This window comes from Netta rufina, assembly GCF_964035555.1.
Source record: "Netta rufina genome assembly, chromosome: Z".
Taxonomy (NCBI): domain Eukaryota; kingdom Metazoa; phylum Chordata; class Aves; order Anseriformes; family Anatidae; genus Netta; species Netta rufina.
This window is the reverse complement of record NC_140126.1, coordinates 16631323-16654651: the sequence shown is the minus strand read 5'-3', so window position 1 is coordinate 16654651 and position 23329 is coordinate 16631323. Positions and strand designations below refer to the sequence as shown.

The following is a 23329-nucleotide window of genomic DNA, read 5'->3' as shown; positions in this document are numbered from 1 at the left end:
TTAAGTAAGTTTGTCTTTAAACAAATAATGAGTTGTTATGATGGAAAAAATAAATAAACTATTGTCCTTGTATTACAGACATGTTGTTAAGTAATGGTCAAAAGCTTCAGACAACCAGCCCTGGTAACCTTTTATGTTTTGCAATGTCCTTTCATTTTTCTTTCAGCACAGTGGATTGCAGCTAACTCAGTCTCACCTGTGCAGAAATTTAGACTGAAACCATTTTATATGTTTCAGGTGCTGGCAAGCCTACGTACTGTACGGAATAACTTTGCTGCATTAACCAATTTACAAGATCGGGCACCCAGCAAGTGAGTGTCAACTTTTTTCAGCAGTATATTTAAATTGTAAACTAGGAATAACAATTAGATGTTACAAATTTCAGTTTGTGTCACTAAGCTTGTATAAAACATGTGATGACTAATGACTTTATTAATCCCTTAAATCTACTATACTTTATAGCTGAGACAGCAGCCCCCTTGCCTACTAACTGCTTTTTCATTGCTATCCCTGCATAAATTTGAGTGGTTTGTGTGTATGCAATTTCTATGATTTTCAATAAATTAGTCATATGCCAAAGATCATTCAGAAGTGATTATCAGGCAAAGAGTATGAGTTGTGCAAATGAATGAAAGTGAGCATACAGCTACACTCACTGTGAGCTACTTGCATGATCCAGAGCTAGAAGTCATCCAACATATCCACAGTACTTCATGATTATAATGCGACATTATAAATATGACCTTTCTCCAATTCTGGTACAGAATCATAGCTAACATTAACATTAGTTAAACCGTAAAGTTTTGTAATGAAGCAATTTTCCTTATCCAGAATGTGTGTCTCCAGAAATTAGAAGTAGTTAGTATTCATGGAAGCTCATTCCCATAGCAGTTTCATAGAATCATAGAATGGCTCAGATTGGAAGGGACCTCAAAGATCATCCAGTTCCAACCCCCCTGCCATAGGCAGGGACACCACCCACTAGATCAGGTTGATCAGGGGCTAATCTAACCTGGTCTTGAACACCTCCAGAGATGGGGCATCAATTTCTCACTGAAGACTTCAGTATCTAAAGACAGCTGCCTATAATTGCATATGCAATGCTGTAGAAAGATATTTCCAGGCCTCTTGGTTGGAATATTCAGCCCCTGCTTGCTCTCATCCATACAACCCTAAGCAGCTGTGTCAGTTCAGCAAATCATCGAGCGAAGGATTCCACTGTGCTGTTTGTCCTAAAGATTATTGTGAAATGTATATGCAACATAGTAAATGAACTTAAAACTAATTTTTGCTTTAAGAATTTATCTCATATAAGAGAATGTGGGTAGTGAGTGTATTCTTGTAAGAACAAAAACTATGTATATAGACCAAACTGTAAGCTGTGTACAAGCTCCAGCAATGATTAGGCAGGTTTTTAACAAACTTATAGATATCCCTGCTTACGTTCCCAATCTGCAGAAAGATTTGAGCATCAGTTGTGAATTCCTTTCTGCGTTATATAAATAGCTGAATGAACTCTTTCTTTGTTTATGCTAGTGTGTGTCAGTCCCAAATAATTTCTAAAGGAAAAGTGTTTCCTATTATATTGTTCAAGGATTCAACCACCTGTGAGTTAATCAGGCTTATAACTTACTTATTTTTTTTTAGGCGGTCACCAATGTGTAACCAACCATCCATTAACAAAGCAACTATAACAGGTAAGAAAACAGCATGGGTTTCTAAAGTTAATATATGTTTATAAAAATGAAAGTCTCATTAAAAAATGAATTTTATAATAATACCCTTATACTGTTTCATAGCTTATTATATCATGCAGTACTTTTGGTTGTTATCATGGCAACTTGGTCTTGAACCAAGTTGTTCCCATGGTATGGGAACATACTTTTTTGAATTTTTTATATTTTATTAATACATGTATTCTTACTCCATGTAGTCTTCCAAGTGGTTACAGTCTTTATGGCTTGTTGACAGAGTGAAAGGATTTGCTTTGCCTCGTAGTGTAAGCATACAGGCCCTTACTATACAAGCAATTTATCATTTAAAGCAAGAGCTTATCGTTTCCAGTATTTTCAGCCTTTTTTTTTTTCCGGTTAGGTCTTGGCTTGATTTTTACTGATCCTCTGCAAAGCTCTTGTCTTTTTAATTGTGTCATAATGGGATAGTAAGTAAAGGAAGATATTATACTTCAGTTTTTTTAAAGAGAACCATGCCTTTGTCATCTTAATAATCTCTTTTCTTAAGCTCTGGATAGTGGTAACATCATTATTTTTTTCATCTATCCTCAAACACATATCCCTCTAAAAGATCCAGTCTTGGGAGTTCTGTACTATTTTATTCTCCAAAGAACTCAACGTGTAATGTGAGCACTTGTATGGGCTGATTAGGGAACAGAGGGTTAAATCTTTTCAAATCCATTCTATGCACAGAAAATCATCCTTAGTTATGAATGTTTTGCAATCATACGTAAATTCATAGTAACTAACTGAACAGGGAGGGGAGAAAGATGAATACATGGATCTGTCATGAAGTGTTTCTTGCCTGGAACACCTGTAATCATAATCATTTTTTAATGTATTACTTTAAGAGGTCATTTTGGGTGTTGTTTTCAAATTACTAACTATGAGACATCTCAATTATTGAGAGATGCTACATCTATTTTTAACCATGGATTTTGTCTCACAAATCAGTGCAGTCACCCAGAAGTCTGTTATCCTAACTGGAGACAGAAATTTTAAAAAGTAGGGTTCTTTCTTTGGTTCCAAGGCGCTAACTTTAGAACGCCTACAACACGGTAAAATCCCTGCCAGTAACAGAAAATGTGATATCCAGAACAGAAAATATGCATGCATGTGAACATTCAGGGAGCTTACCTTACATGATCTCCCCCAGTGGTTTGCCTGAGGACAGCTTCTCTTCTCCAGCAGGAGAAGCTGCTCAGACATCAGGACCCAAGACACAATCTGCTGGAAGTTACTGTTGCTCATTTCTAATTCCCCCCTGATCTGAAGGTTTTCATTCAGCTAATCCCCAGAGTGCAGAGTACTTGTCAGAAACGATACATCAACTGAGGTTTTAGTGTTTGGAAGGAAGGTAGTGCAGTCAGTGGTGCAGCTAATACAGAAAATGTTTCTGTGCCAAGAAATTTAAAGGAAGCACGAGTGGAAGGTAAAGAATAGCAAGGATAATTTAATCTAATTGAGTTCAATCTGATTCTACAGAGATGCTGCTGGAACTGCTGTGCCCAAATTATGCATTGAACTAGCTGAGCTGGGGCCTGTGTGCATTGGATATAAGCGGCTAAAAGACATCAATGATACAGAAAAAGATATATTAAGCTACTATAAAGGTTGAAAATAGCTACAGTTCACTTTGACTGCTGAATGGAGATGGAGGCTGGGTACTTTTTTGCCTGAATGCCATTTCCCATTCTTAGTTATATACTTTGTTTTTGTTTTTGTTTTGTTTTGTTTTTGTTTGTTTGTTTGTTTGCTTTTTTTTTTTTTATTGCATTTCCATAGAAAAAAAATTCATGGCATAAGCACAGAAGCATGCATAGATGCTTTCTTGAAGCATATATAATGCTGGTAAAACACATTGCACAATGGCATTATACCAAAAAGAAAAGACATATTGCAAACAATTTTTTTTTATTATTTTTTTTTGTTCCTGCTCTTCTTAGAATGATTAGAGATCCTTCTGGATGCTCCTATGCTTTCTGAATTTTTATTGGGAATATTTGTAATGTAGCTTGTGCAGAGTCTTTCCTGCTGAAAAGTCCTCCCAGTCATGCTGTACAAACTAGGTGACTGGAAGACACGGTGTCACTAAACAATGTCGATACTTAAACAGAAATAGACACAAAAGGTGGAAGTTTTATGTTGCTAAGCTTCCTGAAAGTGTCATCTTCCAGGAAAAGCAAAAGTGTAGTAAGACAGAACTGTTAGACCTTATGGGAAAAAATGATAAAGGAAAGATAAAAAGGGATTTGGTAAAGCAAAGTGACTCAAGCAGCAAGAACAAAATCCTTGCATTGTGATTAAAAACTATTTTTTTGCTATTTTAAGAATTTACCTTGAGGTAGAAAAGTTTGAGAAAATCCATTAAGAAAAAAGTAGGGAACTGTGTAATAGAGAATTGAAGCAGCACGGGAATAAAATGTTCAAATTGTTAGAAGCAATAGCAGCCATAGCGGTCTGGAAGTTAGAATCATCTTTAAATGTGAATATGTAGAAGCCAATGATTAAAATATGGCTTGTTCTATTCAATATGTCCACATTAATCCTTATCGGAAACTGTTGACAGAAACAGTTACGTATTAGTGGCATACTTGATCTTCAGTATAAAACAAGTATCCTACAGCATGTTGGGTGTACAGATAAATTAGGGAGTAGGAGGTGGGAGTTTTTCATGTACCAATAAACTTCTTAGATAGCACTTTTATTATCCATCTTAGATGTCTAGGATGTAGATACCTATTTTGGTGAGGCTCATTAGAGTCCTTTTACAATCAGTGTAAATAAGCAGACATGCAAATAGACTTATTTTAGGTGTCTTCTTTAAAGGGTCCCTAAATTGGTAACTAAACATGCTATTGCTGTCCTTTGAGAATAGCTTGGGATAACTCCTTTTGCTGTATGGTGATTTCATGCTTGGTGTTTTGTTCTTCAACCAGAAGAGGGGTTCCTCTCACTGTGATTCACATTTTCCAAGCAATCATATGAACAGTGTTTCATTTCAAATTTATAGTAATTCTCCTAATGCAACACATCAGTGAATTATAAATAGCATTTCATTTTCAAATTACGAACAACAACAACAAAACAACAACAACAAACCACTATTATCTGTGACTCAAGGACTGAGCTTTAAAGTTTTCATTTTTAATGAAAAAATGAGCAAGCATTAAATCTCTTTTGGTTACTACATTTCTAGTATATGCACTTCTAGCTGAAAGTATAATGAGCTATAAAGGAACCATATAAGGTCTTTCTTCATGTACATTTAAAATAGATAGGAGATTTCACAAATTCTCTGCCTGCTAATGACAAACTCAGTCTGCCAGATGCTTTAGATGCTTTTATATGCTTTTATGTACAAAGAATACATGTACATGCAAAAGGAGGCAAGTTTGTCCAAAAGAAGTTTCTGGGTCTAAAAATACTCTGTTACTATATGCTTACATTGCTTCTTATTGGACTTGAGTTATACCCTTTACATGCATGGTTCTGCATCTTAAACCCATCAGAAATCAATAATTTGATTATTTAAATGGAGCTTCTTGCATGTTTCTTGTAGACTTTGTTCAAGATAGTTCTTGGTTTCTATCAATTAGCTTCAGGTTTCCCATGAAACTTATGGTTTTGAAGTGTAATCTACCAGTTTTTATTTTATGACACTGGAAGTATAATCAATCATTATTTATTTAATAATTAAATAATGTTATCTAATTAAGTGATTAGCTTCCTGTATTTCAGTATCATGCACTTGAGCACAAATCACCATGGGAAGCTAAAAATCAGACTGAAACTCCTAAATATAGACAGGTAGACAAAAGAAATAACACAGGTTACATCTGAAAATCTGTAGTTTATATCAAGTACTACTGGAAATCACAGAATCACAGAATTATCTAGGTTGGAAGAGACCTCAAGATCATCAAGTCCACCCTCTGACCTAACACTAACAAGTCCTCCACTAAACCATATCACTAAGTTCAACATCTAAACGTCTTTTAAAGACCCCCAGGGATGGTGACTCCACCACTTCCCTGGGCAGCCCATTCCAATGCCTCACAACCCTCTCAGTGAAGAAGTTCTTCCTAATATCCAACCTAAAACACCCCTGGTGCAACTTCAGCCTGTTCCCTCTCATCCTGTCACCAGGCACGTGGGAGAATAGACCAACCCCCACCTCGCTACAGCCTCCTTTAATGTACTTACAAAGAGCAATAAGGTCACCCCTGAGCCTCCTCTTCTCCAGGCTGAACAAGCCCAGCTCCCTCAGCCGCTCCTCGTAGGACTTGTTCTCCAGGCCCCTCACCTGCTTCTTTGCCCTTCTCTGGACTCTTTCAAGCACCTTGATGTCCTTCTTGTAGTGAGGGGCCCAAAACTGAACACAGTACTCGAGGTGCGGCCTCACCAGAGCTGTGTACAAGGGGACAATCACTTCCCTAGACCTGCTGGCCACACTGCTTCTTATGCAAGCCAGGATGTCGTCGGCCTTCTTGGCCACCTGAGCACACTGCTGGCTCATATTCAGCTGACTATCCAGAAATACTCTCAGGTCCTTCTCCGCCTGGCAGCTTTCCAACCACTCATCTCCCAGCCTGTAGGTCTGCTTGGGGTTGTTGCACCCCAGGTGCAGGACCCGGCACTTGGCCTTATTGAACTTCGAACAGTTGACCTCAGCCCATCGGTCCAGCCTATCCAGATCGTCCTGCAGAACCTTCCTACCCTCGAGCAGATCGACACACGCACCTAACTTGGTGTCATCTGTGAACTTACTGAGGGTACACTCGATCCCCTCATCCAGATCATCGATAAAGATATTAAAGAGGACCGGCCCCAGTATCAAGCCCTGGGGAACGCCACTAGTGACCAGCGTCCAGCTGGATTTGACTCCATTCACTACAACTCTTTGGGCCCGGCTATCCAGCCAGTTTTTAACGCAACGAAATGTATGGCAGTCCAAGCCACGACCAGACAGATTCTTGAGGAGAATGCTGTGGCAAACAGTGTCAAGAGCCTTGCTGAAGACAAGGTAGACTACATCCACAGCCTTTCCTTCATCCACCAAGCGCGTCACTTTGTCATAGAAAGAGATCAGGTTCGTCAAGCAGGACCTGCCTTTCATAAATCCATGCTGACTGGGCCTGATCACCTGCTTGCCCTGTAAGTGCCGCTTGATGATACTCAAGATAATCTTCTCCATGAGTTTCCCTGGCACAGAGGTCACACTGACAGGCCTACAGTTTCCTGGGTCTGCCCTCCGGCCCTTCTTGTAGATGAGCGTCACATTTGCTAGCCGCCAGTCGACTGGGACCTCCCCTGACAGCCAGGACTGTTGATAAATGATGGAAAGTGGCTTAGCCAACTCCTCTGCCAGTTCTCTCAGTATCTTCGGGTGGATCCCATCTGGCCCCATCGACTTGCGTACATCCAAGTGCCGTAGCAGGTCACCAACCATTTCTTCATGGGTAGTGAGGGCCACATTCTGCTCCCCATCCCCTTCCACCAGTTCAGGAAACTGGGTATCCAGAGAGCAACTGGTTTTGCTGCTAGAGACTGAGGTAAAGAAGGCATTAAGCACCGCCGCTTTTTCCTCACCTTTCATAACTAAGATCCCCCCTGCATCCAGTAAAGGCTGGAGATTCTCCTTAGTCCTCCATTTTGCATTAATGTATTTGTAAAAACATTTTTTATTGTCTTTGACAGCAGTTGCCAGATTGAGCTCCAGATGAGCTTTGCTTTTCTAATTTTGTCTGCACCGCCTCGCAACATCCTAATAGTCCTCCCGAGTGGCCCGCCCTCTTTTCCAAAGATTGTAAACCCTCTTGTTTCTTCTAAGCTCAAGCCACAGTTCTCTGTTCAGCCAGGCCAGTCTTCTTCCCCGTCAGCTCATCTTTGGGCACTTGGGGACAGACCGCTCCTGCACCATTAAGATTTCCTTCTTGAAGAGCGCCAAGCCTTCCTGGACTCCTCTGCCCTTCAGAACCACCTCCCAAGGGACTCTACCAACCAGTGTCCTGAACAGTTCAAAGTCAGCACTCTGGAAGTCCAATACAGCGGTTTTACTGGTCCCCTTCCTGGCTTCTCCAAGAATGGAGAACTCTACCATTTCATGGTCACTCTGCCTAAGACAGTTTCCAACCACCACATCTCCCACCAGTCCTTCTCTGTTAGAAGGGGCACCTCCCCTGGTAGGCTCACTAACCAGCTGTGTCAGGAAGCTGGTTCCATGCTCTCCAGAAACCTCCTAGACTGGTTTCTGTGGGCCGTGTTGTGCTTCCAGGATATATCTGGGAAGTTGAAGTCCCCCACGAGAACAACCGCTGACAATTTTGCAGCTTTTGTCAGCTGCCTGTAGAAGTCCTCAACCATCTCCTCATCCTGGTTTGGTGGTCTGTAACAGACCCCCACCAGGATGCTTGCCTTGTTGGCCTTCCTGCTGATCCTAACCCATAGGGACTTAACATTCCCAGCCTCAAGTTCTGCAACATCAAAACTCTCTCTGATATAGAAAGCCACACCACCACCCCTTCCATGCTGCCTGTCCCTTCTGAAGAGCCTATAGGCAGACATTGCAGCACTCCAGTCATGAGAGTGGTCCCACCACCTTTCCGTGATGGCAACCAAGTCATAGCCTGCCTGCCGCATGATGGCTTCCAGCTCCTCCTGTTTGTTACCCATGCTGCATGCATTAGTGTAGATGCACTTGTCGTGGTTCTGCTCGAGTGGGCAGCCGAGCTCCACCACAGCCGCTCTCTCACTCCCCCTCCTCAAAGAGGAATGGGGAGAAAATATGTGAAAAGGGCTCAAGGGTTGAGATAAGGACGAGAAAATCACGCAATAATTATTGTAACGGGCAAAACAGACTCGGCATAAGGAGATAGTAAGATTTATTGCCTATTACTAACAAGCGAGAGAAGTGAGAAAACAAAGGAAAAAGCAAACCAAAAGCACCTTCCCCCCCATCCACCCTCTTCCACCTCCTCCCCCTGAGCGGCGCAGGGGAACGGGGGAATGGGGGTTATGGTCAGTCTACAGCACTTCTTCTCTGCGGCTCCTTCTCGGTCACTCTCGCCCCCTGTGCTGTGGGGTCCCACCCACGGGATGCAGTCCTTGATGAACCGATCCGGTGTGGGCTTCCCACAGGCAGCAGCTTTTCCAGAACTGCTCCAGATATGGGTCCGTACCACAGGGTCCATCCCTCAGGAGAAAACTGCTCCAACCTGGCTCCCCTACGGGCAGCAGCTCCTGCCAGATCACCTGCTCCTGCGTGGGCTCCTCTCCACGGGCTACAGGTCCGGCACAGAATCTGCTCCAGTAGGGGTCTTCCACAGGTGGCAGCCTCCGTCGGTGCAGGGCCACCTGCTCCACCGTGGTCTCCTCCACGGGCTGCAGCGTGGAACCCTGCTCCACCGTGGTACTCCATGGGCTGCAGGGGGACATCCTGCTCCACCATGGTCCTCACCACAGGCCGCAGGGGACTTCTGCTCCGGCGCCTGGAGCACCTCTCCCCCTCCTTCTACACTGACCTTGGCACCTGCAGGCTGTTTCTCACTCCCGGCTGCTGTCTGGCGCAGCGTTTTTTTCCCTGTCTTAAATATGCTCTCACAGAGGCGCAAACAACATCGCTTATTGGCTCAGATCTGGAAAACAATGGGGCCCTTCCCAAACATGGGGCAGCTTCTAGATCTTTCTCACAGAAACCACCCCTATGGCTCCCTGCTACCAAAACCTTGCCACGTAAACCCACTACAGCACTTCAGTTGGGCCATTGCCTTCTCTCCCAGCCTTGCCATTGTTACCTATGGCACAGCTCTAACAAGCCTTGTTTCAGCCCCGTCCCCCTTCTCACCTAGTTTAAAGCCTAGTTTAAATGACAGATTATTTTGAGTTTAAATATCTCAGTATAACTGTATTCAGTTATTCATACATTCTGAACATTCATACCAGTTCTGTAACTGAAAGATTTTATTGATTAATAGTATGGAGTTCCAATAGAATAATTTATTGTTCAGATTTAAATAGAAGTAACATTTCTGGTCATGAGATGCTTTAAATGCTTCAAAAATCCAGAAGGCAAAGTATTACATATCCTGTTGACTCCTGCACGACCTGACTGAAGTGTAGAGTACATTACTACATGAAGATGACCTGCGTAATCTAAATGCTTTTAATTTTTTCTTGTGTCTGTGATTCAGATGGGGATAAAATGAATGCAAGAATACATGCGTGGATAGAAAAAAAGCAAAAGTTGCATGCCTTACAAAAAGTTACAAAAGTTGCATGCCTTACACAGGATAATTCATACAATACCAGGGTAATGGCTATGGGGAATATATATATATATATATATATGGAATTGAGTGGCTTCTAATGTCTGTGAGAACAGAGGTTTAAATAAATAAATCACAGATTTTTAAGAAAAGTCTCATAATGCAATATCAGTGCCACCTTTTAAAATGATGAAAACTTTAGATTTCATACCTGGGTTTTAGTAGATACCCAGAACATGCCCTATTCAAGACATAATTGCATTCTATACATCACTCCTCTAGATTTAATCAGTAGGGTTACAATTATAACGAGGACTTCCCACTCTCATTTAATTTGCCCACTGAATATACTTTTATCTCATTATAGAGAAGTATTCATACTTCACTGCCAAATATTTGGCAGAGCTGAGGTAAAATATTCAGAAATTCTCACTCAATTAACTTGAGTAAAGGATGCTTTCCTGAAGCACTGCAGGAACCTGACACCATGTTTCTAAAGGGGCATGTTTTTTTTTTTTTTTGTAAAATGGCTTTGTACTTTGTGCAGAAGGTTGGACAACATGTAAATGCTTTGATTGTCATAGGTCTGCTTATACTCATGTCTCTATGGCTGTTTAGAGTGAATTTAACTCACCTCTGACAATTATCTTAATTTCAGGGTAAGTATCACAGGGACTTATATTTGTGAATGTGTTTTGTAGCATTTTCACATCTTTCAACCTGTAGTAAATTCCATCTATTATTTGAGAAATTAGCAAATGTGTATTTGCAGTCTTGCAGAAGGTGTAACAGCATACCTCACTAGCAGCTGAATTAAGTTATTAGAAGTGCCATATAGGCACTAAAGTGCATGCATGCCAGTCGCTTTCAGTTTACTTCCTAGGTGAATGTTTTCAAAACTCACATTTAGAAATAGAATTTTTTGTGAGAAACAGTTAAATGCTTCCTTTTAAATTCTGCAAATGCTTTTGAAATTTTCCCATCTTTGAATTGTATGAAGGTAGCCATATGAATTGCAAGTTATTTCTCAGATTGAAGAAAAATAGCACATCATGCTCTGTGGTGTGGATTTCATGCTATGTTATATACATGTAAACATTCTTTGTCATTGTCAGTTGGATAAATAAATAGTTTTCATTTTTGTTACTTCTGTGCAACTCAACTCCTGCCTTTAAAAAACAACCAAAAAAGACTCCTGAAAACTCACATGCCAGACTAATAATCTGCTATTTAATAATAAATTGAGGTACTTGACAGCAGAAGCATTGTAGAATTCAGAGTTGACTTATCCTGGCTATTCATTTTATTCATCTATAATGGCTATTCATTTTATTGTCATCTGAGCAATCCTACATACTGTTCTTATGTCTCTAACATCGTTTGGGAACTTAGCCATCTTCCTTAAAGAAGTAATTTCCTTCCTCAGAATAATTATTTGTGGTGTTATCTAGACCTCTGTATAGCACAGATCAATGTATAAGGTCAATTCTATTCAGCTGTTGCTTTGTTTTGATGTTGGTGTTTCTGAAGCCTTTTAACATCTGCCACGCAAGTTTTGAAGTTCAGTAGGCAATTTGAATCTGCAGAGAAAAATGCTGAGGAAAAGGTCAGCATATCTATTTTGTCCAAAAAAGGTTATAGTAATTTAAAGCAATTGGCACTGCTTTATAATCCACTATTTGGATGAATCAATATAAATTTGGTATTAATACATAAAATGAGAATGCAATTAGGAAAAGATTAGTAGTTCTTCAAATGGAATGGAGTTTTAAAAGGCCTTGTGCATTTTTCATTAATCTGTTGCTATATAATATTGAATTTTATTTGTGGTCCACATCCTTGTAGTCTTTTAGAGTTACATAAGTCACTGATCTCAGAGCTTTACATACGGAAAGGACAGCAGAAACAGATGGTTGAGATTGGAAGGAGGATTAAAATCCTAATGACTCTTCTACGTGGTGTACAGTGCCTTCTTGAAAAGGTTTATTATGATGGGCGTGTTTGTATACTAGAACTCAATTCACGTGAATGTGATAAACTCTGATTACAAATATATGTATTAGTTTTAAGGAAAAGTAGTGATATTGGTGAATATTTGGGGTGATATGTTATGGACTATAACTTTTTCATTTCTTGTTGTGCTGTCCAGACAACAGAAAAAAAATATTTATTTATTTATTTATTTATTTATTTATTTATTTATTTATTTATACTGTGCAATCCAGAATGAATATAGCTTTAGCTTGCCATGAAATTTCTCCACCTGGTCCACGTAATTCAGTAACTAACTAGTAATGAAAGTGTCCTGTGCTTTAGCTATTTCCAACTATTCAATTTGCAAAATGAGCTCACAATTTTCTAACAAGTGTTCTGAATAAAGAATTGACAATCATCAATTTCACTGAAGTCCAAATCTCCAGGTACAAAGGTGCCTTAAAGAGACTTGTATATTGTATTTTTTTAACAATCAATAATATTTTGCATAAATAAAACAGAATTGGAAAATAGCAATATTTACATGAGCTAGTTGTTTCAGTTAATCATTAAAGGCCTTATCTAGGCCATGATAACTAGAAGGAGAGTTATCTCATTTACAGCCTTCTTATCCAGAATAAAAACAAAATCTTACTCTTTTGTGAGATACAGGGCACAAATTACATTCAGACTGATACTCATTCATAAATCTGTCTTGAGTAAACAGGAAATGCAGAGAAAAACAAGGTACAGAAGAGAGAGGAGTCCACTCCCCGCCCAGGCTTACACAGTCGCTTTTTCACATTAACGCATGAAGAAGCAGCTTCTTCCATTGCACATAGTTTGTGGGCATTTGATATGCATAAATTTAGGCCATATTTGTCTGTTTTCTATATTCAAACAAACAAACAAAAAACTATCCCTTTGTGTTACAGTTTGTGCAACAATGTCATGTGCTATAATGAAAATATACCTACTTAATATTGGTTACTTGAGAAAGTAACTGTTAAACTGCATTTCCCTTTAAAGTGAATAGTATTTGTGTCCCCAGTTTATCCCCTTTCTTGGTTTAGAGGTGGTTATTGCTAGGGTGCAGCTGTGAAGGCTTGCTGAATGCTTTCTTCATTTTCATCCACATAGTTTTAATTAATGTTGAAAAAAAAAATCTGACTGGGAGAATCAAAAATCCAAATTATTATTATTATTTATTTATTTTTAATCTTGTGCTGGTTCAAGTTTGCTGGGTTTGTAAAACAGTGATTAACTTTCCTGAAGCAGAACAGCAGGAAGAGGATTGATGTGGTTTTGGACAACATAAGCTGTTTATGTATCATCTCACATTCAAGGAAGTGAATAAAATCAGGTTGAAAAATAGAATAATCTCTATGTTTGACTACTGCCCAGTACTGTTTAAAAATCTCAGAAATTCAGACTTCGTATACAGTGAAAGTATGAGAAAGTATGACAGCTTTCAGGATCACCCGTGATATGTTTAAACAATGTCTTGCCCTAACCATACTAGTTGCAAAATCTTTATTTTCATTACATTATTAAAAAATGCTAAGTAACGCATATTCTGAAAAGTTGTATTTTCCTCAGTACTAAATACACTTTATGGTTTGTGTTTTAACACTGATACCTGATATCCAAATGTGTAAGCTTTCATTAAAAAAAAAAAAAAAGCAACTTACTTAAACAGAGAACTACAATCATAGTTAAAACATTCCTGGCAAGAATATCAGAATATCAGTGGAATTGTATCTATCAATCAATATCAACAATTAGGAAAAAAATAATTAAAAAAATTAGTTGTTTTGCAGTGTGTAGACTACAACACTTGGCCCTTGCACGTTATTTTTTAATTTCGTAACAATGTGTTTTGTTGGAAATAAGGGTTTAGGTTAACAAAGAGCATAGAGATTAAAAGCCAGCACAGAGATGATCTCTGCTTGCAAACTTCATCCAGCACTTTAGATTATTTTCCTTAAAATTGCGTTGTAGCACAGCCTTGATTTTAAAATACGTACACATTTTGGAGTAGGTACTCAGTTTAAAAAGAAAACATGAGAGATATTATCAGTCATCTCAAAGAGAATCTAATATGCAACCCAACATCAATTTTTGCTTCTTACCTTTATATTGGTCTCATATTTTGCTACATCAGTGAAAGTCAATATTCAGCATTTCAGCAAAACTGTCCGTTTTACTGGAAAGATAGGATGATAAGCTTCATGTGCTTCCTCTTCTCTTTTTAGCCCAGCTATGTCACTCACGGTCACTGTTAGTTGAGAAATGTATGTGTCAGACTGCATTTACTGTATCAATAATAATAGCAGACCAACTGAAGGAGTGAGAGGTGGTTTGGTTTGTAGGACTGAGGTGACAAGAATCACAGAAAAACAGGACTCTTGTCTATGTCATTTTTCTCATTCCTGTTACATATACAGCCCATTGGCTGATGAATATAGAAAATAAAACTGTGACGATGTGGATTGACTGCTGGATGTATTGTGAATGCATCTTCATTTCACAACTCATCCAGCTTTTGACAGCTGTGATCAGTGATATATTGTCTTCTGTCCTATAGATAGATTTGAAAGTAGATCTCTTTTCCATTAACAGGTTACTGAGAAACTGGTCCATTAAAGCCTATTCACTTTACTGAGTATCCATTTAAAAATTCAGGGCTACAATAATTCTACCCATTAAAGTGACTAAGTTCTGCTTTTATTATAGCCTGCCTTCTGAGTATAGACCCTGGAGAAAGCCATGAATCAGAGCACCCAGCAGCCAGGGTCAGACAAGCAGGAATAACAGTTCTTCTGTTGTGGACTAGGAAGTTCTACAGGTCCCTATGCATACCCTTTGTCCATACTCAGATAAAATGGCTAAATTATCCTCGGAGCAGTGGTCACAGTTTAGGACCTGCCCCCGCACATCTCCTCCAGGAGTGAGCATATCACCAGACTACAGTCTCAGCCTCCTTTTTACTCATTCCCTCTCTCACCTCAAGCATTTTGCATTACGTGCTGCAAAGTGACTCATCTTTAGCTGGAGGGAGTAATTCCAGGTCCAGCAGCAGGAAAATCTACTTGTGCATACTGCACTTTCTCAAGAATTGAAAAAAAATTGAGAAATTGAGAATTGAGAAATGATCAAAATGTTTAAGAACAAGAAATACCTAAAACTCAGGATTCTGCTCTCAGGACAGATGTTCTAACACCTTCTTGTAAAAAGAATTTTTTTCCTATGTTAGGTGACTCTTCTCAGAAGACCTTTGGTGGTGGGAATCAGGACTGCATGGAAGTAATTGTTGAGTACACCTTAGTCAATCATGTATTCAGACACGTTCCTGTGTTAAATGCTTCCAGTTAGCTGTCTCTAGCTGGCTCGGTATATTAAATCCTTTCAGACTAGGCTTTCTGTACAGTCAGGGAAGGACGGCAGCTGTCTCAGGACATCTGAAAGTTCTGTGGATGCCTTACCTCCCCAAGAGCCTTAGCAAGATTATATCACAAGAATCACCCAACAGGCAATATTTTGGTGTCACAATTTGCAAGAGGCATCAGTGGGAAGCTTAACAATCCCAAATATCATATTTACTAGCTCGGAAAGAGTTTCAACAAGGAATTTAAGAGACTTGCTGTTGGGAAATAGGAGAAATGGCAGAAAGCAATGAAAGAGTAGTTCTTACTGGACAATCTTCACTTTAAATATTAAAAGTGTCAGGATGTGACTTCTTTCAAACTTCCTATACAAACCATAGTTCTCTTGCAGGTTTGGACAGCTTTATGTGGGGTTCTGTTAACAGAATTGGATTTTTTTGTATTTATTGTTTTAATCATAGTCCTTAATCTGCTCACAGTTGAAAAGATTCAGCTCTAACTTGTGTAGAAGCAGAGCTTTTTGTACCAGAAATGTAGGTACAAAGTTGAACTAATTCCAAGCCATAATAAATCACTTTTATTTTCTGATTAAATAATAATAATAGTAAGATGATAGATGACAAATGGAGGTAGTCTGTCATTAGGATAATAATTTGGGAGTTTTACCTTAATAATAATGAACAAGGTAGGATTGCATCTGAGCGAGTGAATTTTGTCACTAGACAGCTTATCTACTTACCTATACTAAAGAAACAGGCAATAACTCAGGAACAAACTACAGAAATAACTACTGGATTAGCAGACCTGTAGAATTTTCCTGTCTATTAAGCCATATGGTAGTGGCTTCGTTAGTGGACGTACTATAGGAACCATTGACTACTTAGTCTTTAATTGAAGGAGTGCAAAGATGGCTACAAGAAAAAGCCCAGAAAGAATTCAGTGCCAAAGAAATGAAGGAGAGAACTGGAAAAAAAGCTTGATGCAGACTGGTTTCTTGAGCTGTGTTAGCAATTGGGTGCAGAAAGGTCTGATGGAGGAGGAAGAACAGCTAGTGGAAAAGAAGACAGAAGGAAGATGTTTTAGGAAGAACTTTTATTATTATTATTTACTACTTATTTGCTATTATTTATTATTTCATCATTATTATTTATAGTACTGTTTTTGAACCATTTCAGAAAAAGCAAAACCAGAATTTAAGGCAGATTTGTTTCTTCTTTATTGGACTTTGGCAAATAGAAGCAGCAGCAATGAGAAATGAGCAACCCCAGATCTGTTTTTCATGTTCTGTCCTTTCTGTTTCCTAAAGAGAAAAGGACCTGTATAGTGGATTTCAGTATTCAGCTGAAGTAATACTTTTTTTCGCTTTTTAGGTGTATTGTTTTGTTTTGTGGTGTGTTTTTTTTATTTATTTAATTTAATTTATGTATTTATTTATCGGTGAATCTAGAAAAAATTTTTAGAGATAGAAGATGAGAATGCTGTTTGAACTTTGCCATTCCCCATTCAATCTTCAATCCTGAAAATCAATCAGACAAAGGAGGGGGCAGGGAAGGATTCTGTAGTTTTGGAGCAAACTGTGCCCTTGCAGTTGAAGACCACCTTTAGAGAACGAACAAGCAGCTGATATACATACTACGTATATGCCTTTCACACAGGAAAGCAATAGTCAGGTGGTGAAACCACTTTGTTCTCATATGCTTCTGCTACTTGGAAATGTGTGTAAGCATGTTACTTATCAGACATAGATTTTCACTGTATGATATTGTGAAACCAAAATGTGTTTTCTTTGCTCCAGCTAATTCTCATGATTTAGTCTGCAAAACTTTATTTTGCTGAGTAAAATGTGACCCTGAAGCACCAATGAGTCTATTACAGGACTTTGATCTAGTGCAGTTCTATCCTTCTTCCAGATTTATACTCTCTTGAGTTCCATATCTCGTGATCTTTCCATTTTTTTTGAGGTAAGCCACTCTTTAGCAGGTATAGCTGGCAGTATATGAAGCAGTGATAAGCCATAGTGGGAGAAGGTACTAAGGAGATGGGATGCTTGTAATCTCAGCATACATTTCAAAGAAGAAAGACACAATTCTTTTGTAGAAATGCTAGTGGCTAAACATACCCACTGAAACACAATTGATGTTCAAATAAGTAAATGTTGCTTCAACACATAATATGTTTATTGTGTATGGTATTTCAAACTTTGATATGTTGTTAGGTCCCTTTCAACATTCCATGTTGAAATACTCACCAGTTCTAGCTTTTCTATATCTCAAATTTCTAAATTTCTAAACCTCTTTTCTCCAAAGGTGTTGTTAATTTTGACTATATAATCTAGCACAGTTTTTCCAAAAATCTGTTTGATGACTGATTGTTAAAATGGATTTTCCACTTCATAGTATATGTTGAATATATACTTCATAGTTTACTGATGGATACTAATTTTTGAACACTGATTCTTGTGTTTGATGGTTCTGTGAGAAGCTGGTACCACAGACTGGACAATGCCCTGGGCAACCTGATTCAGTGGGTGGCATCCCTGCCCATGCCAGGAGGGTTGGAACTGTGTGATCTTTAAGGTCCCTTCCAACCTGAGCCATCCTATGATTCTATGATTCATAGGCCTTCCTCCCAAGCATGGCTCGATTCCGCAGAGCTGTCTACTAGTCACATTTCCTTTTGCGAAACAAGAAAGGTTGACGTCAGCATTCTAAAGAGAAAAAAAAAATCACAGAATAAAAGTAACATATAATAACAGTTTTCACATCAGATATAGCTCTTATTTGTGTGAAAAGAATAACTTCATACAGCCCCAAAATCAAAACATAAAATATCTTTCTTTCTCCCGAGACAATAAATACACAAACTGTTGACTTCCATTGCAATAATCTGAAATAGGTTTCTCAAATTTAAAAGGAGGATGAATTTTGATTATGTGAATGATCATGCAAATGGACATGAGTCCAATTTTTAAGGAAACTTTAGTGATTTTTTCTGAAAAAGTGTTCCTACAGCTAGGTTGATAAAATTTATTTTGGAGTAATTAAAGGTATGAAACAGCTGTAGGAGTTGAATCCTTATTTAAAAGGAGACAGGCTTACCAGTTAAACTCTGTAATGCATGATACATAATGTAAGGGACTGAAATATCTGTAATTTTTATTCCTTGAGAGCCCCCTTTTTTTTTTTTTCCCTGAAAATCTACTGATTATCTGTCTACACTTCCCATAGAAGTGTTAATATGAGTGGGAACATTTTTCTGTTGTAGTTATACCACTGTCCAAGAAGGGCATTTGACTTTATAATGTTCTGCATGGCTTCACCAGGTTTGCCTCTCACACTACAACACACAGGTTTATTCTGCTTCTTTTTATACTGCTCAGCTGACAGACATATCCAAATTTCAACTTAACTGGCTTAAAAATAAACCATTCTTCTTTTTAATAGTGTGTAAATTAACTGTTAAATCTTTAAAATATGCTCTGTTTCAGAAGACTTAATGCATGTATTCAGGTCCTACAGATTTAATAAAACATAGGCTAAGATTCAACATGTATTTTTGAGCAAAAGTATCAGTTTATTGAATTCCTGAACCTTATCACTCATTTCTTGCCTTTCTACTCCCTGCAATATGCAATCAAGTTGGCTGTGCAGGCATACAGGGAAATAATCAAGGAACCACACTGTAGTATTTTCCCTTCCCTTCCCTTCCCTTCCCTTCCCTTCCCTTCCCTTCCCTTCCCTTCCCTTCCCTTCCCTTCCCTTCCCTTCCCTTCCCTTCCCTTCCCTTCCCTTCCCTTCCCTTCCCTTCCCTTCCCCTCCCCTCCCCTCCCCTCCCCTCCCCTCCCCTCCCCTCCCCTCCCCTCCCCTCCCCTCCCCTCCCCTCCCCTCCCCTCCCCTCCCCTTCCCTTCCCTTCCCTTCCCTTCCCTTCCCTTCCCTTCCCTTCCCTTCCCTTCCCTTCCCTTCCCTTCCCTTCCCTTCCCTTCCCTTCCCTTCCCTTCCCTTCCCTTCCCTTCCCTTCCCTCCCCTCCCCTCCCCTCCCCTCCCCTCCCCTCCCCTCCCCTCCCCTCCCCTCCCCTCCCCTCCCCTCCCCTCCTCTCCTCTCCTCTCTTCTTTATTTTTAGTCCATTTGTTTTCCAACTCATTTACTACATAGCTATTCAAACACTTGTCTAAAAAAAAAGAATGGGCAGCATAAGGATAGATTTTAGTAGCAAATTATGGAATAGCCTGAAATTAATCTAAACTGTACTACTGTGAAGTAGTGTTATTGGGTTTCTACACATTTCTGAAGAAAAGTGGGTGTTTAAGTGTTTCTTAGATCCTTTGCTCTCAGGCTCTTAGTAGGTCTAGAGTGCTCAGTAGCCAACAGCCGGAGAAGTTTCCACAGAAATACAATTGTTACTTGATTGACTGAAAGAAGGCCCAGGTGATCAAAGGCAAACATTTCCAAATGATGCTGAAGCCAGCCGGAAGTAAAGGCAGCATCTGAAGTATTTTCAGTAATTCAATGCCATAAAATAAATGTTACGCAGATTAAGAGACGTGGCAATAGTTAAATTTGTAAAATAAATTAAGGAACTGTGTAGAAGTATATGAGCCCATGAACAGAGACTGCCTTTCATCATGCCATCATTACTTAATGCCTAAAAAGTGGCACTCTGAATTGCTGAAAATGAAACTATATATTGAAATATGGCAGGAGAGATTATACAGCAGAAATTTTTACCAGAATCTCAGTAAAGCAGTTGAATCCAACTTGGGATTTAGTTTTTCAAACGTATTTAGAAAGGAATCAAAATTACATGAAACATCCGTGCTTCATATTCCTTGCTTACCTGATTAACATTTAAAATGCAAAAGGAAATGCTCAGCTTTTGTGTCCGCAATGCTTCTTTTTACTTTATTTTTTAAGTCTTTGTACTGAGTAGCTTTCTTTTATGCAACAACAAGAATCTATTTTAAAGATTTAGCTGCCCATATATGTGAAAAAGTCTTGCATATCAAAGTGCAGGAGAGATCACTATCCAGATATGACACTCTGACCTGAAACACAGATGCATAGCAAAGCAAGTTGACATTTCTGATAAAAGAATAAAACCAGACAACTCTGAGGCAGATTCTAGCTGAGAAAACATATGATTCTTGGATGGAAAATGTCCAAAATAATATTTAATTGTACAGTGAGTATAAGCAATGTGTGGTAGAAACTGAAATGAAAAGTGATGTAGTGGCCCATAATGCTTTACCCCCTTAACTTTGAAAGCAGCTTGCTGAGGTCAATAGTTTCATCTTCCCCTTGTTGAGAAAATGAATGTATATCAAAATAAATATCTACTGCTTATTAAAAATTAAATTAGTGAAGTTTAACAATGTTCATTTACCTGGATTTCAAAATGCAATCAGTTGTTAATTTATTCAAAAGCAGTAACTAGACATAATCTTGCAGGTTAGTTTTTACTTTAGACAATGCTTTAAAACTGTTTTGTGAGGTTTTCAATCTTTGCATGGGAAAAAAGGGGGCAAGATGTAGAGAGACATTTCCAACAGGACAAAACAAGGTCATGTTTTTTTGCCTTGTGTTGTATACGTGCATAACTTTGGCCATCTGACCACAGAAGAAAGCTTAAACAATTTAGCCCAAAAGTCTGCACAGAGCTCATCTTAGAGCTCACTGCAGAGCTGTGTGCTGTAGCCTAGGCACAGCTCATGCTCCTAAAAACTGCTACTCTGGTTGCACGCAGTAGATTGTTTATAAACAGCAGCTGTAAAGCCCTTGACAGCAATGTAGGTTGCCTTTGGGTGGTGGTTTAATGGATAAAGCATTGCACTGAGACTCACCTGGAATCAGCCCTGAGCTTCCTTATGCAATCACACTCTCTCTTGTGACAGCCTATCTCACACCTTTTACCAGGTGGTGAGGAAAAATCCATTAATGTCTGTGAGATGCTCTGACTGTTTGATGATTGGCCACTTAAAAATCCAGTTAGTGAGAAAGGGAGTAACAGAATATTGTATGATCATACTAGTCTGAAAAAGTTTAGAAACAGGATATATTACAAATTTAATTTTGTTCTTTACATTTGTTTAGTAAGTTGCACTGGACTGAGAAGGCTTCTGTTAAAGCAGAGGATCTTGCAAAGTATTTGCTCTTTCTTCCTTTCAAATTACTTTTTTTCTTCCATTTATTCCCTTAAAACAAAGACAATCTTTATTTTAGTATCTTCTCCTCATACCAATTTTTTCTTTCATTATTTTTTTCTTTCACATATCTTGTGACCTGACTTTAATGTGCCTTCTCCTATTCAGATATCATGTTTTACTTTAAATGCAATCCTGCAGTGTGATCATACCTTTATGCTGCATTATCTTTTTTATCTTTATTTTCCTTCACATCCTCTTTACAAAATAACAGCAGTAGCCACAAAAAAAAAAAAAAAAAAAAAAAAAAAAAAAAAAAACACAGTCAAAAAAAAATCTCATATGCAGAGGCTTAGAGAGATTAGAATAATTCTAGATCTATATGGAAAAACTTGACAAAATAGAACATGGAACAGTTATAAAAGCAGGACTGGATCCTACCAGTACTACTTGGAATACTAGATTCCATTATGTTTTTATGTTTTTTAATGTAAGTAACAATAGTTCTCTAAAAGTCAAAATCATTCCAGGCCTTTTAATTCATTCACAATTGCTGTTTACCAAGAAATATGTTTCTCTATCTCTTGAGTAATAAACTCAGGAACATTCTCTGTTTTGCCTTGTTGCCAGTGCTTTAGCTTCACCTTTCCTAAATACAAAATAATTAATAATAAACACCTTCTAGGCTTTATTTTTAGGAGAAATAAACAATTTGTTACCACTACCTTAATTTTTTCCTGTAACAAAGCCTGGTATTACTGTATTTCAGCAAATTACCATTTCATTGATTGTCTCATCTGTCAATGCCTAACCAAGGTTACCTGGAAGCCATTGTTAATATTTTGGTAGTGGGAGGTACCTTCCCTAGCATGCTCAAAGGCAAGCTTGCAAGGTAAGCTTGTCTTGCAGAAGAGGAGAACTGCAAGACGTCCAAATACACGTGAACTAATGTATTTAGTTAGTGGGGGTACCAACACGAACAAAGTGAGAAGGCATGCCCTTCATTTTCTGACTAAGAGCCCAGGCCCCATTGAATTAGTAAAGTCCCAGACTAAAGCCCACACTCTCCCAGTTTTGAGGGTATCAGATTAAAAATTGTCAGGTATATCTGCTCATGCTATGATCACATCCCTTGCTGCAGAGTCAACATAGTTTCAAACAAAATATATCATATGCGTAATGTCCAAACTAGGAACTTTCCTGCTATACAAGATTGACTTTAGCAGTGCTTAAACCTCCATTGTGTTCTTGGATAGTAGACTGTTACTGGGTGCTAGTTCATTATAAATAAATAAATAAAATTAATTAATCTATGTAATTGGCATGATAAGCTAAAGCATTAACTGTTTCATAGAAAAGATGGGTCTGCATGTGCAGTCAGTTGTTCAAAGTGTGAATGTGTTTAGCACAGGAAAAGGATTTAGAAGAAAGTATTTTTAAATTCGTTCTCTCCATACTGTCTGTGGTGTTACCTGAGGCTGGAACAAGAATTGTTCTTTAAAATAAATAAATAAATAAATATTTTTTTGCTTAGTGTGCTTTTCTGTGAAGCATTCCTCTACAAAGATAACATTACTCAGAATACTTACACAGCCGCTACATCTATCTGAACACATTTTAAGATTTTTTCTCTTTAAGTCAGGCTCTCGCATGAAGTCGAAATGTCAACATTGCAGACAATAGTCTGCAATGGAAGCACAACTGTAAATGGGAATGAAATTTCTATGCTACTTCTCAAACTAAGAGTATAGATCAGTGGTTGTAATTGCGCATGTGCCTGCTAGTTGAATGTATCAAAACCAGCCAGCTAATAAATCACACTTGAGGCAAT

General features: G+C 38.6%; 1 protein-coding gene across 3 annotated transcripts in view; it reads left to right on the top strand.

Annotated features, from left to right (window-relative positions):
• Positions 1-23329, top strand: part of PDE4D (phosphodiesterase 4D) — a gene marked incomplete at its 5' end in the record, with an annotated part of 369096 nt that overhangs the window by 259601 nt on the left and 86166 nt on the right. For all 3 annotated transcript variants that reach the window (XM_084305637.1, XM_084305638.1, XM_084305639.1), the window contains 2 exons: positions 238-311; positions 1648-1697. In XM_084305637.1, coding sequence (XP_084161763.1) covers positions 238-311; positions 1648-1697 — 124 coding nt within the window. The remainder of the gene's footprint in view (positions 1-237; positions 312-1647; positions 1698-23329) is intronic.